General features: G+C 37.5%; 1 protein-coding gene across 2 annotated transcripts in view; it reads left to right on the top strand.

Moving 5' to 3' along the window:
• The window catches only part of LOC118274751 (uncoordinated protein 58), a 369,374-nt gene extending 366,485 nt beyond the window's left edge, over positions 1-2,889 (top strand). For both annotated transcript variants that reach the window (XM_050696740.1, XM_050696741.1), the window contains 2 exons: positions 168-940; positions 1,572-2,889. In XM_050696740.1, the coding sequence (XP_050552697.1) occupies positions 217-940; positions 1,572-2,380 (1,533 nt within the window). In that variant the 5' untranslated portion in view covers positions 168-216 and the 3' untranslated portion in view covers positions 2,381-2,889. The remainder of the gene's footprint in view (positions 1-167; positions 941-1,571) is intronic.
• The last annotated feature ends 15,045 nt before the right edge of the window (positions 2,890-17,934 follow it).

The following is a 17,934-nucleotide window of genomic DNA, read 5'->3' as shown; positions in this document are numbered from 1 at the left end:
TTCGCCACGGCTGAACTAACTAAGCCGATTTTGATGAGAAAAAAGGGTAGCTGGGATAAGGACAAACGAATACTTTTGAATGTACAATTTATTTTCTCTCCTCAAATCCCACTTCCAACCGAAAACGTCACTAAACGCGTTTCTAATCGCATTTTCTCTTGTTACAGATGATCCAATATAATGACGTCACACGAAGATAGGACGTAACACACCAAGATGGATATAGATCATGTAGTATTGGACAAAGAAGCAATCAGCCGGTTCGAACAGTACACATTGGCAAAGCCTTCGCTAAATGGAGGGATCCCCTTGGACAGATGCCAAGACGGCGACTCTATGGTATCTAATAGCAGAAAAAGAGCACAAACATCACGCCAAAAAGTTGTTTGTTGCTTTTGTCTAAAAACTACCAAGTACAGAAGAAAACAATTCATTATCGGCTCCCTTACTAACATAGTAATTTTCATCGTACTTTTAGCCTACACATTTTTGGGATCATTCATTTTCTTAGCGATAGAGGGCGGCGCCGAAGTCCCAGCTAGGCCCAGATTACTTCCAGATAGACAGAAAATTAGCCATAAAGATCAGAACAGTACGCACAAAAAGACAGACGACGAATATGATTATGGGAATCTAAGTTTGTCAGCAAATTACTTTTGGGACGCCAGAAGTAGGGCGGTGGAAAATATCTGGGAGATAACAGTGTCGCTAAATATATTGTACAGAGAGAATTGGACGCGGTTGGCTGCACAGGAGATTTTGAAGTTTCAAAACGAGCTTGTACAAAGGGTTACGACAGAAATGGCGTCCCAGTATGGCGTAAGTTACAGAGAGATGGCACTTGGTGAATTCGGGAGTGACCTGGCAAACCATTATGAAGAGCACGAATGGAATTTGGCGCTCGCCTTTTTCTACTCTCTCACTGTTTTAACAACTATAGGTGAGAATTTTGAACACAGTTTTAAAATTGTAGAAGTAATTCTAGTTCTGGTTTCATACATGAGTGGGGTAAAATGTTGTGTGTAGCGAAAAGTACAAAGTATCCTTGCAAAGAATGTAAAGAAAGCATAAAAGTGCTATATCTATAACAATTCAGAGCTTCACTGTGCTCTTTTATCCAGTTTATAGTTTAATTTTAGAAAACGACGTCTCCTATATTTTCATGTTGTAAAAATACTGCTTCGTACGTATTTTGCATGCAACATTCAAGTTAATTGTTAGCTTTAAATACAAGTTAGTTTTTAACAAAAATAAGTTTTAAAATAAAAAGTTTGTTCGTAATTTTAGTTTTTTATAAGTATTTTCTTTACTTTTAAAGTTTTAATAATTTTATCTCAGGTGCACTTATAACTAAAAGAAATAAGATTTTATTTGAACAATAATATCTTTAATAGTTTTGTTTTCATTATACTTTATATCTATTATGAATTTAAATTTCTTATTTCTTTATAAAAGCTATTATATAGCAATTGCTCAACTACTGAACCAACAAAACATTCACCTCGCAAGCGCAATTAAAAATAAAAAAATATCTTTAAAGTCACTTATTGTATTATTTCATTCTTCCACAGGTTACGGCAACATCGCACCAAGAACAATCCTCGGCAAAGGCGTCACTATCGTGTATGCCTTAATCGGCATACCACTCACCCTCGTCTACCTATCCAGCGTTGGATCCCTCCTCTCTAAAATGGCACGAAGCGTCTTCAGCAGAGCCCTCTGCTGCTGCCTCTGTTCAAACTGCGGCTACTGCTGCTACGACGAAAGAAGAATGGCAGAAAAAGAACGAAGAATGAAGCTCAAAAGGCAACAAGAAGAAATGCTTAACAGCCAAAACACCAGCAAAACTCCCACAGAAGAATGCTACGTACTAAAACCAGATAGCACAAAAGACCTTTCTCTTTCCGAAAGACCAACTACAAGCACAGCCAAAGATGATATCATCAGTTGGCCTGATACAGACTCAAAGCTATCCATGCATGGCTTAAGCATTCTAGCCCCTGTACTCTTATGTTTAGCAGCTATATTTATATACATAGTTATCGGAGCAGTAGTTCTATTCAAAATAGATAATCTGGGTATTATAGACGGTTTTTATTTCTGTTTTATGGCGTTAAGCACCATTGGTTTCGGTAATATTGTTCCTGGTATGACATATACAACAATAAATGGTGTAAGGTACTACACAATAAAATCTACCACGCTGTGGTTTTGTTCTGCGTATACGCTAACGGGGTTAGCGTTGACAGCGATGTGTTTCGGCGTGATACACGACGAAATTATATATAGGATAAAGCATCAGCAGAAACAGTGGTCACAGAAGGGGAACACGGTCAATGATGGAGTCAATATCAACGATCCATTTTACATGAACTCCTGACAAATGTATAGTAAGAGTAAGTCGGAGAATCTGTACAGCATCATGGAAGATAGTTCCTTAGAGCGTAACAGAATCGAAATTGACAATAGGGAAGTAGTACTTAGTGTAGATGATATATCGACGACCGTGGATCCAAATGCTGAGTTTCCACCACCGCCTCCCGAAGAAGAAATCGTTGCTATCGTAACGAAAAAAGAACCTAAAGGTTTTGGTAATATGGTCGCTTATAACGCGTTACCAGAAATGTTGGAACATGTTAACACATAATCTGAAAAGACTTGAGAGTTTTTGATTGTTTTTTTTTTCTATTTTTTTTTTATTTCTTAGTTTTATACAATATTATTGGGATATCAAGCGATGTTTTGTCGAATTTACTTTTTTCCATTTGTAAATGTAATTATGTAAATATTCTTGTAAATATTGTAATTATTTTAGCGTTAGTAACTGATGTCTGACATCTTTTATCAGATCAATTTGTCAACTGTTATAATATCAAGGTAAATGTAATGATTTTCATGTGAATAGTTTCTTTGTAAAAACATATGAGTTTAATAATAAAAAATTGGAAAAACTATTTTATTCTTGTGTCATTTTTACAATGGGTTATTTTTATTTTATATTTATGGAGACTTTTTGACGATTTAAGTAAAAGCTTAGCTTACAGAACTAGTAGATAAATAAATGTCTTTAAGTAACTAGGTGGGTTCGATTCCCACAAATAATAATTCAACTGATTAATAATTAAATGACTGCGCGGTTGGCGCGGTGGCTGGGCAATCTGCTACTACGCATCGTGGAGCGGGTTCGATTCCCGCACGGAACAACTCTTTGTGTGTTCCACAAATTATTGTTTCGGGTCTGGGTGTCATGTGTATGTTAACTTGTACATTAAACGCACCCACGACACAGAAGAACATCTTAGTGTGGGGTAAGGTTTTATAAAAGGAAGAAACACAGTATTATCTATAAATTATCACTTCGAAACCGATACAAGAAATAATACTGTTTTAGTGAAACCTTATTTTTGAAAAAGGACACAGTACACATACTTTTCAACAGTGATGTTATTACTCCTAAACAATTTAATTCTTGGCTTTCTGAAGACTAGTACACGTAAATGGTCAGACACACCATTTGGCAGTGCACTTAATGGTTGTACCGATACATTGCTACATAGTACATGGATGGATCTTAGAACAACAGAGGTAGCTTTCTTGGCAAGTCGTCTTGGTGTGATAACCTTTGGATGTAGTATCTAACAAACTGTGTATGAATTTTGTATTACCGTGCTATGTTATATGAAGTGTTTCTCGCACCGGACCGGCACCGGAGCTGCGGACTGCCTAGTAGGTTACCGGAACTTCAGCTCGAAAAGCAGGAGTAGGAACGGGGTGGTTTTTAGTCAGTAAAAATCTGACACTCTCTCTCGCCTCGCCCAAGGCGAGAGAAGTCATTGGATGACTTTCACCACAAAGACAAAGTATAATTACCAGTTATGTTATTTATCCATATAATATCTCTCAAAATACATAATATTATAACGTATCGTCACGACTTTTTATCCCCAAATGGATAGGCAGAGGTGCACATTATGGTACATAATGCCACTGTACAATGTACACCCACTTTTCACCATTTGTTTTATAAGTCCCATATAATAGGGAGTGAGCCTATTGCCATATACCGGGCACATTTCCAGACTCCGTGCTGCTACTAAGAAATTTTTCGAAAAACCGAAAAATGCCCAGTGTGCTTTGCCCTACCCGAAAATCGAACGCAAGACCCCTTGTCCGGCAGTCGCACTTGCGACAACTAGACCAACGAGGCAGTCCTCAACATAAAAATATGATATTACAGAAAACTCTAGGTACACACATTGTAACTACAGACAAAGCAATACTAGATCTGGCAACAGGAATAAAAGAAAATATAATATGAACCGGTCGCCAAAGGGTTGGTATTGAAGAAGACAAATAGCCTTGTATATTGGAACGTATGAGTTTTCCTACTCACACACTCACACAGTTTATGTAATGTCTAATAATAATGAGTTACAGGGACAATATGTGACATTGGTAGAATTTTTGGTATTACCTGAAGGGAGAGGTGAGGAGAGGTGACAGTTTATGCCAGTTATGTTATTTACTCCTATTCAGTAAGGAGCAAGCACATCGTCAAATCGAAAATTACAACTGAGGGCAATTTCTAGACCTTATGTAGAGGGCAATTTCTAAACACTTTCAAATGGAACATCCAGTATTTATTAAAACCTACAAAACCAGTATTTTAGGCCAGTTTATTAATTAAGCTGTAAAAATAGAGGTACCCTTGCATAAATTCACAGAAAGCTGAAAATTTTAATAGATGCTATGGACACCATTGTGATGAAATCACGAATAGTCTTTATCGATCCTATGTCTGCAAAAAATTTTTCAAGGTCAAAGGTAATGTAATTTTATTTGTGTGAAACCTAAAAATTAACACCTGCGATAAAAGATTCAAATCTACGAATCCCTAGTAAAAATAAAATTAAAAATTGCACATTTTTGTTTAAAAAAACTTAGCATTTCAAGCAAAGTATTTTGCTTATATTTTCGAGGACACTTGGCGCGGCCATTTTGTCTCAGTCTGCTAACCGAAGAGATTCAATACGTTTCCTAAGGATTGAATCTACCCCTTCGAGTCTTGTTAGGTTTTGTATGTACTTGTACTTTGTTATCCTTACTAGTAAAAATGTGGGAGTGTTTGACTGTCTTTGTAACAGTTCGTTAAAGAAGTGTATTTCCAAATCTTATAAACATTCGTTTTAGTTTCTCAGAGTTAAGAGTGGCAGAGCCATGCTTTAGTACGAATGGGCCAGCTCGACCGAAGTGATACCACGGCTTCACAGAAAACAGACGTGAAAGAATACTTGCGTTGTATTTCGTTGTGTCAGTGAGGTTTCTGGAGGCCCAATACCTCCCTTCTTAATCCCCCATTTGATTCCCCAACAACCCTTAAATTCCTAACCCCTAAAAGGCTTACTTGTAACGCCTCTGGTGTTTTGGATGTCTATGAGCGGCAACGATAGCTTACCATCAGGTGATCCGTCTGCTCATTTATCGGCTTATACCATAAAAAAGAGTTAGATAATTTTCCTTTATCCTGCGAGTAAAGTCGGGTACAGTATCTAGTATAACGTAAGTGTAAATTTTCCTCGTTACACCATTTCGAGCTGGAACTATTCTGTATTGTTTTGGTTGTATCAGCCTTTTTCCGAAACTGTTCTCGTTGTAAAAATGTGTTTATTTGAAACGGACAGTACTAAGCTAAATTCCTAGTATATACTTTCTGTTTCGATTTCGAAAATACGAAGGTATTTTGGACACACTTTATTTATTATTTGCTAAGTGTAATTTTCCGGAGTTGTGTATTATCTAGCAGGTTTACCGGGGCTCCTGTTCAAAAAGCAGGAGTAGGAACGGTATAGTTTTTAGTCAATAAGAATCTGAGATTCCTTTCTCTCGCCCAAAGCAGGAGAAGTCATTGGATGATTTTCCCCTTTAAAAAAGCGTGTAATTTTATAGGTTCGTTACTCAAAATTAAATGTAAATATTTTCAAGTTCTTCATAATCATGCAAACATTACTACACGGTTGACGCGGTGGCTAGGCAATTGGCTGCCGTGTGTCATATAGCGGTTTCGATTCCCGCAAGGAGAAAATCTTTGTATGATCCACAAATAATTGTTTCGGGTCTGAATGTCTATGAGCGTAAGAAATTGAATGTGTCTAAATCCACCTGTATTTTTGAAATTGGAAATGGAATAAAGAAAATCTTATTCGATAGTTACAATGACGACTATAAAAAATTAAAAGAATAAAAGTACCACTCAAGATAATAAAAAGCCTGCAAAGCATTACTCACAAGACCGCCAAATATCATTCTGAAAGGCACACACATAATTCAAAAGTCGACATCTCGCATAAATATCACATTCCCACCTCGAAAGTACGTCGACAATATTAATTTATCACAAAACCCTTGACTTATAAACGAGCGATCTTTATTCTTAAGATCATCAGCTGAAAAGTTCACATTCTGACAAAAAAATGACTGAATACTCAAACTTTGGTGTGATAAATTATCACCATATTTATTTGACGGGAAAATTCTTACTTCTGTTGAACAGAAGGGATGAATTTAGACGGTTTTGCTCCCTATAGACCAGTTTGGCGAAATATTTAAGGTGCTTGATGAAGTTTCGAAATTAATGGCACCTGGTTCGGAATTAGCTGCGCGTTTGCGGGATGTCCTGTGAGGGTACTATGTAATTAGAATAGAGAAATGAGAGAAGCACTCGAGTCTTTGCTCTAATTAGTAATGAAAGTGGCGGTAAGTTTGTTTGGTTTAAATGATTCAGGCTACTCTATACATACGAGTGTTAAAGTTGTTCTAAAATTATCTGCAAGGGTTTAATGGGAGGTAGTGTTGTGTTTGAAGATTACAATAATGAAGAAATTTCGTACTTCGGAACAATTAATGAATGAATTAATTCAATTTGAGAACTTAAAGAAGTTAAATTATCATAAACTCTACTCTGCATAACGTGATTATGATACTTAGCTGTTTTTGTTATGATAAATTCATACGTAGATTTTTTACAAAAGACAGTCACGGTTTTCTTTTTATGTACATCAATAAAGAAAAGCTACTAACCGGTTTCGAATGAAGAGTCCCTTTGTTAATTTAGTTTGTTTGTCTCACTATATTATTATATGTAGTTATTATAAAAACTATATTACATTTAAAAAATTATTTATTTTGATATTCGATGATATTAGGTTAATATAACCAGACAATCCGCTAAGGCTACCCACTGACCAAAGTTCTTCCTCAAACAAGAGATTATCTCGAACCTTAATTTTTAGAATTTTCCCTTCTACCAAAAAACATAAAAGCCTAAAACTATCCAAAATAGCTGACAAGAAATATCATAGGGATATGAAAGATAAATATATCATCTGCCTGTTTTCAACATGTGGGGGTGGCAGAGATGAAAATAAACTGTCTAGACGGGATCCAATGTCAGGTAGATGAAAAAACAAACCTATGAGCCGAAGTATGTATATTTATATATCTAAAAGGGTTTGTTCTAGAAAAGAGTTTCTTATAAAAAAAAGTTGAAGATTTAGAACTTGTTGAATATGTAATCGGAAGGTAGGAAGGTAGTGTCAGTGAAATAAATGCTGATATTTGTTCGGATGGTTGTTTTTAAGAAAACACTGACGCTTTGTATTTTATGAAACTAGCTTCTGCCAGTGGCTTCGCCCGCGTTCTCGTGGGATAAAAAGTCACCCAATCAGCCAGTCAGCTTATACCCTGTTTGCATTTTTTAATGAACAGGGCAAACGAGCGGACTTATCACATGACGGTAAGCAATCAGCGCCACTTCACAGAAAGTCGACATGAAACAACGCTTGCGTTGTATTTCGTTGTGTGAGTGAAGGTACCGGAGGTCCAATGATCCTCCTCTTGGGCCTTCCAAATCTTCTCAATCCCCAATTCCTCTACAAACCTTAAATTCCTAACACCCAACAGGCCGGCAACGCACTAGTAACGCCTCTGGTGTTTCGGATGTCCATGGGTAGCGGCGGTGGCTTCCCATCAGGTGATGCGTCTGATAGTTTACCGGCTTATACCAAAAAATAATTACAATTTGTCTTTTGTTAAAATCTTCCTTATCAGACGTTATTTTATCACAAATTATCTCTTTCATCTTCGTACAATCCACCCATCCATAAAAAAGATATAACTATCACTATAAAAACCCCTTTATCCAACAAACAGGTTGAAATTAATTTGATTTCCCGAACAAAGGCAAGTTATTAAAACTCGTATTAAAACGTACAATAACTGTTTCTTAAACAGATGGCAATAGAGTTCTATTTTCTCAAACTTTTCTATTGTCCCTTTAATTAGTTTCCAAGCGATAATTTAATGTAATGGCCGGAATTGAACAATGGGATTTATTTATACGAGTAATTTAATATTTTCACGGTCTATACAGGGTGTAAACTGGGCTGATTTATATTTATTGAGTTTTTGTTTTAATGGTCCAACTTTGTTGTTGTTCCCTTTTTTTGTAGTAGTTTTTGTGAAAAGAGAACTTCTGTGGGGAAGGTCTTGAATAGATTTTATTTTTAGATAGATAATGCCGGTTTTCCTCAACTTTTTCGAAATTTAGAAGAACCCCTAAGTATAGGTGTCATTTAACGATTTCTTTTCGAATAAATACTGATTAAAAATACTGATTAAAAAATAAATACTGAATAAATAGTCACTTATGTGACACCTAACAGTACAGGAATTAACTTAGGCGCTACGTCACGCTAAGTAATATTTAGTTAAGAGATGTATAAGGGGTGGTTGGAGAAATCGGCCATAACCTTATCTTTGAGTATTTTCCTACTGATGAAACTGCAATCTAACATTTTATCTCGTCTGTGGCTGACTCCTATGTTTGGTTTGGTCTCATCCAGAGTTGCTGAATGCTTAGCGGGTTACCGGGACTCCGGCTCTAAAAACAGGAGTAGAAACGGGACGGTTTTTATTAATCAGTAAGAGTCTGATACTCCCTCTCGCCACGCCCAAGAGGGAAGTCATTGAACGATTTTCTCCCCTTGAAAAAGGGCTTGATTTCGGTACTAAATAATTTTAAATTTGATTCAGAAATTGTTGCTCCGGATCTGGGTATGATGTGCACGTAAAATTACCTTTTTTTTTTGTAAACTGGAGAAAATTACAGTTAGAAATAATTTAGTCATTGTCTTGAATATTAAACACAGTACCAAGAAGCTAAGTCAAGGTCTAGACCCCTACTTAAACAACACCCAATTTTAGACGTCCAGTCTACCTACATATAATTTTCGTCTGATCCAGGGATCAAGTCAAGAGCCTTGAACACAAAGAACATACCAATGAGGTTTCCGATAACCAGACAATATAATCTATCCATTAAAGACCATTAAATCGGTTATTGTCACAATAGTCTCATTTATTACTTCGAAAACAATATCAGAAGTCAAAATTACGGACAATGAAAATCAAAGTGCTATTGTTCTAAGTTTCTGTATAAATTTTCGGTTAGTAGTGTGCTTTGAGGACATTTTATGGGTTCTTAGAACTGTTTGGGAGTTAACCAGTGACGAGGCGATGGGTTTTGATGACTATTTTCTGGATAAATGATCGTTAGTTTTGGTGAAAGATGGATTTTTGTGATGGGTGGTGATTTTATATCGTTGTTATATGAGTTATTCAATTGTAAGTACTGTTCTAAGTGTTCTTAAGTACAATTTCTAGTCACATAATTCAGGGATACGTAAGTATACATTTTTTATGGTATAAGCCGGTAAACGAACAGACACATCAACTGTTGGTAAGTAATCGCCGCCTTCTATGGACCCCAGAAACATCAGAAGCATTATAAGTGTGTTGCCGGCCTGTTGGGAGTTAGGAATTCAAGAGTTTGAGAAAGGGGGTAATTGGGCCTTCCATAACCTCACTCATACAATGAAACACAACGCAAACGTTGTTTCACGTCGATTTTCTGTGAGGCCGTGGTATCACTCCAGTCGAGCCGGCCTATTCGTGTTGAAGCATGGTACTCCCACACTTAAAAATTGTTCAAAGTGCTACACATACTACGGTACCGTAGTATGTGTAGTACTGTAACCAAAACTTCTAGCCACATTTCAGGAACAAGTAAGCGTACGTAACGTTATCATAACATCACATCGTTTGATAAGAAAAAACTCATACAAAATAACTCCTTTCTCTTAAAACCTTGGCTAAAATAAATTGGAGATTACAGGAGAAGAGAATATTGAAAAAATAATATATTACTGGACCCACTGTGTACTCGAGCATGACCCATAATCATAATATTGATACCGACCTCTTTGACTCTGATAAAACCTCTTTGACTACATAAACGTAATATAAGCCTTGTTTATACTCGATATTGAAGATATTTCTTATCGATATCTCGTTATCGGTATGCAGAGTATAATCGATTTTAGAGGTGAGTGAGCAAATTTTTAGGTTGATTTATAATCAAAGCGAGAGTATACCATTTTAAGAATAGGTAAAATTATAATTTAATAGGTTTTGATCATGAAGCAAATACAAAGAAGAAATGTAACTGGATTTCCCTTTAACATAATGCGTGACACTTTTCAGGGAGCGCTGGACGTTACAAACCACGCCCTTCTCTATTCTCCATCTAGCGGTTCCATATTACAAAAACGTCCACATTTTAATGTTCAACTTCCTAAATAAAACCTACACCTAACCTAAATAAAATCTACACCTTTTTAGTTAGGTCTAATATGAGGGCAGGGCCGTTTTTTTGTGTCATAGTACACAATCACATTATGGCATCTCCCATTTGTCCTTGCTTTATGGATTTGATCTTTTTCTTAAGATTAAATGAAAAATAAGAAGTAGTATAGTATACTTTTCAGCTTTATATATTAGTAGATATAGATAGTTGGTGTAACCCAATATAATAGGAAAACTAATAAAACATATATAACATTACATAACTACGTGTCTCCACAAAAACAAAATCAAAATACAATAAAAACATATTATTTTCATCAATATTTTTTACCACCTACTAAATCGGGATATGTTTACACGTACAAAACTGAGACATATAAATTGGAACGCTATAAAAACTACCGTAAAAGCGATTTTCCTTTAGCACCGTAGTTAAATATAAAAAGGATATTATTTATTCATAGCAGTGTAGAGCATATTTCGGGTATATTGAAAATTATTACGGTTTACCGTTCTCGATACACTAAAGTCGGTAAACTAGGTATTGTGTTTACTATGATATAATATTTAGCGGCTATCTTTGTTTAAGGATATAGAGAGGTATAAGACGGGTATTTATTTATTGTTTTTTGTATTAACCCATTATAATACAGAAGTATCAAGTCATTGGGGTTGCAATCCTATGTTCAGCAGTGGATGTCTTATGGCTGATATGATATTAAAGAAGGGCCAAATTGAACGTACCCTTAACCGACAAGCATGCATACCTAAAAAGACTGATGACTGTTGATGAAATGAAAGATGTATGTAAGATTCGTAGCAACTTGCGTTCGATTGACTTTGTCTTCCCTGGCATGGGAGACAAGCATGAGACCATGCATGTATGGATGTATGTTGTTTTTTATCCAGCGTTGAGTAGTTTTTGGTGGTCCATTGTACCGAAAATCTAAATTATCTAACAAAAATTCTAAAATATATGAATAGGTAACTAGCTGCGGCGCAATGTGTAGCAGTTTCGTGTTCGATCCCGCACGGAGAAAGTCTTTGTGATCCACAAATTATTGTTCCAGGTATGACTGTCATTGTGTATGTGTGAAACTGTATTTTTATAATACCCACGACATACGACACAGGAGACAGACCCTCGACACGAAAATCCTAGCGTAGGAACAACGTCTAAATAAAATACGTAGGTACGTGTCGAAGTAATATAGGGTACCTACACCTACATCATATATTTTACATTGTCTACAAATTCCTAACTACTCGAAACTTCAAAACCCGCCTAAGCTTCAGATCTGAACTCAGAACAGCAAACAATAAAGTCGGGAAACTATGTCGACAAATCGCCTGATATTCCCCAACACGAGGCTAAGGTACGGCGCAAACGAGGACACTTATAAGTTGGGTATCAAACACAAACAAATAATTGATTTTAGCGATTCTACTTAAAACATGCTCAACAAGTTGTGCTATTATAATTATAAAGGTAAAAAGATTGTTTGAAAGGTGCTAATCTCAGGACTACCTCTGCTAAAATTTTAAAAATTCCTTTTGTGTTTATTGACTAATCATATTATTTATATTATCATATATCTAGGAAGGTTATCAAAAATAAATAAAGAAAGAAAAGCATTTATTCCACACGCTAGTGACTTGTATATTTTACACAAATATTTGTGAATACGTGAGATTTTATAAAAAAAAAATCCAAGTTTGTTGTGAATTGGGACCAGTTCAGTATGTCCAGTTGCGGAAATAGCTTTTGTACAATAAATATATTGATACAGTCATACTGATTTACTGAAAATAACGTTTTACTCGCATAAATGACTGAAAACTAGCTCTACTAAATTCAAGTCACAAGGGGAAACTCTAATTATGTTGTCTGCACTACTGATTAAAAAAAGTGAGACTTACTCAATATCAATAAAAAGTATTCAGTGGCGATACATGGCAACGAAAAGAGTCCACGTTTGCGCCCTACTTTAAGAAATGTACCAAGCTACCAACAAATTCCCTATCTACTTTAACATTCATAGAACTTATAGAAAAACATTCAATCTCAACTCTTATATTGATATCGATTTTGTGCTCCGTTTTACGTGTAGAGTGTCGTGGTGGCTCGGAGGTTTAAGACGCCCGCTTCTCATGCATGAGAGTGCGGCTTCAAAACCTACCAACAGCAAGTACCAATGTGACTTTTTCCGAGTTACATGTACTTTTTAAGGAAGTTTAGACACCAAGGACAAGCGGTGAAGAAAAACATCGTGAGGAAACCTGGGCTTATAACTTCTGATTATTATTAGTTTGAAATCGGCAACCGGCTCAAATTTTCTCCGTGTCTTTGGTCAGCAGTGACCAGTATCATCAGTCATCGTGGTGCTTCGTAACAATGTAAGGATGACGGTAGGGAAGTGACTTCTTCCGCCTTGAGTAAGGATAGAAGGAGAAAGGGGGAATTGCACAACTTGATTCCTCCTAGTCCTTTTCATCATCGAACCACAAGACAATCGGCGAGGCGTCACCGATTCATGGTGGATATCCCACCCACACGCACGAAGCGCTTCGCTTAAAGCTTCCTTGTGCGAACTGCTAGGGAGTGGAACTCCTTGCCGGAGTCTGTGTTTCCTGATGGGTACAACCTGGGTGTCTTCAAAGCCCGAGTGAATAGGTTGCTTATGGGCATACGTGCTCCACCGTAGGCCGCATCATCACTTACTATCAGTATCAGGCTAGATAGCGGTCAAACGTCGGCCCATTTACATTAAAAAAAAAGAAGGAGTCAGACTCTTACTGACTAAAACCACCTCGTTCCTACTCCAGTTTTTCGAGCCGGAGCTCCGGTAACCCACTAGGTAGTCCGCAGCTCTGGGGAACTATATTATCGTACATGCTTAACATTATAAAAATATGGTTAAATATAAGATAACCTAATAACTACTAAATATATTAACCGCTAAAATATATTAATTTTCTGTTAAATATATTACACATTTTGATGCTGAAAATAGTTTAATGATTAAAATGACGTTGCAGCTCATATTTCCCATAGTAAATAGCGTTATTAAATTCTGTCCAATCACCACACGTTAACCGGGTAAGCTGGGCTTTGCAATATTATATTATTTTATGTATCAAAAATCAGATTTAGTATTTTTGAAAATGTCATGTATATAGTTCGAATTAGGGTGGTGTTTTCAATGGGAATAAATTGCTACAACTGAAAATTGTTGTTGTTGATACATTTCATTGCATACCTTTTTATTGAGAGGGCAAAATCATCCAATTACTTCTCCCGCCTTGGTCGAGGCGAGAGGGAGTGTCAGACTCCTACTGGCTAAAAACCACCCCGTTCCGAATCCTGCTTTACGATCTGGAGGCTGACTTACATTTTTTTGAAATTTAAAGAGATTTGTGTTATGATGTTAATGTTTATTTTTTAGAGATAAAACACATGTCGTTAGCGTATAGGAAATGGGAGAAATTATTTATTTACATACAGGTATACAAGAGTTTTAATTTATTTTCAAGTAAAGCAACAACCCGAAATCTAATATCAAGCATTAAATAGCAATAAAATACCTATCACATCGAAATCATTTCCTTTAAACAACGTACTAAATTAAACATCTCTTCCGCAGACAATTTTAAACCGTGCCCCTTTCAAAATACAACTCAAAATTCGAAATAACCCCATACACAAAACATACGTGTCATGTTACGGTAACATCATACCAGGATGTAAGCACACGTTGATTAAACCGCCTACCTATTGAGGAGGTCCCCAGGGAAATTACAATGTACCAGCCTCCAGGCGTTACTATGTGAAGACGTGTCCTACTAATAGTTTTGAATTTCTCTTTAAGGGTTTTTGAAGTTTGGGTTCGTACTTTTGGGAATTTTGAGGTCAGGGTTTTTTTTGGGTAATTGCAATTTTTTGTGGGATTTTGTTTGATTTTGACTGTTTTATTATTTGAGCTGGTAGAATATGTTTTGGGTTCGATTCCCCAGTCTAACCTTATTGACGTTTTTTGATTTCGAATATTAGTAATTGACTGATTGAAACCCTGTAGGCATTAATCAAGTAAAATGACTTGAAATTCGCGATTGTGAGCAATTTTTGGCAATAGTGCCATCTTTAATGACAATACCTGATTCGAAAATGTCAGTAAAAAGATTTATTAAATGATCGAATCTAAAGTAACTCAGTGAGTATTCAATAATATTTAGGTTAATGTCTTATATTTCACGGCCTGCGGATTGCCTAGCGGGTTACCGGGGCTCCGGCTCAAAAAGCAGGAGTAGGAACGGAATGATTTTTAATCAGTATGAGTCTGACTCCTTCTATTGGCCTCGCCCAAAATGGGACAAATCATTGGTTGATTTTCCCCCTCAAAAAAAAAAAACCTCTTATATTACACAACGGGGAAGATTTAAGTGGCTATTAATACTCACTTTACCATGCAATGAGGTTAATATGCAGTTCATTAAGAACAATATGTATTGAGAAACAATATTCCAAAATATTTTCTTTATAAAATAACGAAGAAAATGCTTAAGTAAATACTAAAATGCAAGTATACCGTTCAGTTTTATGAAGTGAATTACCTCTTTGTCGACGGCCCCTACGTAAACTATCGAAACTACAAAACCTCTACTTTACAGGAGAGCGATTCTAAGTTTCGATTTAGATTTTTGTTAAACATGAAATTCGTATATTCAATATTACCAGTATATCTAACGTGGAAAATATTAGTGTTTTATACTATCTACTGTAGTTTTTCATAATTATCATACTTTTTCTAATATTACACACTCGATACTTTTCTTGGTTACTTCTGGTTACTTTTTTATCGAATGTGCCAGTTTCGATAGTGTTGTATGACAAAAAATTTTAATCTACTATCGAATGTGCCCGTTTCGATACTTTTCCACGACAAGTATCTCTAGTAAACTATTGAATGTGGTACTTTCGATTGTATTCATTGTTACATTGCTCAAGTCAAGGTAACATAAGACTAGTTTCGATATGAGATACCTTCCAACTATTTATTTATGTCAAGCTTTTACTGCTATTTTTTCTGGGGAATTAGTGACAAATGAAGAAAATCAATCAAATATTGTTAATCAAGCAATTTGTATTAAAAAATAAAGAACTTAAAAACGTAGTAATTGCACGGTTTTGCACTAAAGTTGAATCGAACTTCTGCCGCCCTTCACTCCCACCTCTCCTGGGGCCTAACGGGACGCTGGCACACACCGCGGTAGAGAAAACAAACCTGTTTGCTTCTCTATTTGCGGAATCTTCACGTCTTGATACTGGTGGCGCTTTGCCTCCTTCTCTCCATAGAGTTTGCGAGACGAATATGTCAAAAATTCGCATCCGATAGAAGGAGGTATATAAGACGTTGCGTAATCTTGACGTGAACAAGGCCAGTGGACCCGACGGAATCTCAGCCGTGGTTTTAAAAACCTGTGCGCCTGAGACTGGTCAAGTGCCGGTTGCATGGAAGCAGGCCAACGTGCAGCCTGTGCCCAAAAAAGGTAGTCGTGCCGACCCTAACAATTACCGACCAATCTCAGTCACGTCGGAACGTGTACTTAACAACAGGCTCCTGGCATACCTTGAAGGTAACGACCTCCTCAGCGATCAGCAGTATGGGTTTCGCCGCAACCGATCCACAGAAGGTCCCCTTCTTGCGTATGCCACCCACATTTGGAGCGAGGCCATCGAGAAGCACGGGGAGGCATTAGCGGTCTCACTCGATATATCGAAGGCCTTTGACAGGGTTTGGCACGACAGCCTTATCGGCAAGCTTCCTGCATATGGACTTCCCGCTGATCTGTGCAGATGGATTGCTGACTTCCTTAGGGGTCGGTCAATCCGAGTAGTCATTGATGGCTGCTCGTCTGACCAATTTAGCATCAACGCCGGAGTCCTCAGGGGACAGTACTTTCAGCAACGCTCTTTTTGCTGCATATCAACGACGAATTTGGGTATGCAGATGACAGCACAGTTGTTGAAAGGTATGTGTCCGATGCGCGGACTAGCGGAACACAGATCCAGTCTCTAAGAGAATCCATGGTCGAATGGTTGAACTCCTCCTTGAAGGCGGTCTCCGATTGGGGTGACGCCAACTTGGTCAAGTTCAATGCTACCAAAACCCAGGCGTGTCTATTCTCTGCCAAACGGAGCCAATTTCCGCTGACTCCTACTTTCCGAGATGTATCCGTTCCAATATCGGATCATCTTGAGCTTCTGGGCGTAACTCTATCGCCTACCCTAAACTTCGGCTCGTATACAAGGTGTAACAAAATACCCATATACATCAAGAAGCCCTGATGAATACAGGTTGAATAGAATCTCTAGACAAAGTTTCAGCAAAAAATATGTTTAAAAAAATTAGTACCAAATACTTGGTATCGCATAGTTCTTGATTTCAAATCATACAAACGTGTCACAACCCTGCAGGGATCACTCGCTAATATTACGAAACATTTTTTCTGTCAATCTGATCACCTAGTACCTGTCTACCTAATTTTGATTCGCGCGTCGGCGCGATTGGAAAAAATTCATAACATGGTACCATGAAAACATGAGTTTAAAAACCCTTCCCGTATCGTTTGTTATGTTATCTAGAAACCGTGCAATTGATATGTATACCCCCTTTTTGTTACACGTTGTATAAAGTCGAAGGCGCATCTGGCTGGTAGGAAGTTGGGCATCCTCTGGAGGGTGAGACGGTATTTCACATCGGAACAGCTACTGAGCCTGTACCAAGCGCAGGTTCGGTCTTGTATGGAGTACTGTTCTCACCTTTGGGACGGCTCGGCTAAATACCAGCTCGATGCGCCAGAACAAATCGAAAGGCGTGCCAAGAAGCTCATCAACGATGATGCGCTTGTGGAGGCCCGGCTTCAAAGCCTCGAACACAGGCGTAAGGTTGCAAGCCTTTCCGTTTATTACCGGATACATTTCGGAGAGTGTGCGGGGGAATTGCACAACTTGATTCCCCCTAGTCCTTTTCATCATCGAACCACAAAACAATCGGCGAGGCGTCACCGCTTCATGGTAGATATCCCACCCACTCGCACGAAGCGCTTCGCTTCAAGCTTCCTTGTGCGAACTGCTAGGGAGTGGAACTCCTTGCCGGAGTCTGTGTTTCCTGATGGGTATAACCTGGGTGTCTTCAAGGCCCGAGTGAATAGGTTGCTTATGGGCAGACGTGC

Source organism: Spodoptera frugiperda, chromosome 11 (genome assembly GCF_023101765.2).
Source record: "Spodoptera frugiperda isolate SF20-4 chromosome 11, AGI-APGP_CSIRO_Sfru_2.0, whole genome shotgun sequence".
NCBI lineage: Eukaryota > Metazoa > Arthropoda > Insecta > Lepidoptera > Noctuidae > Spodoptera > Spodoptera frugiperda.
This window is presented reverse-complemented; position numbering and strand designations above follow the sequence as displayed.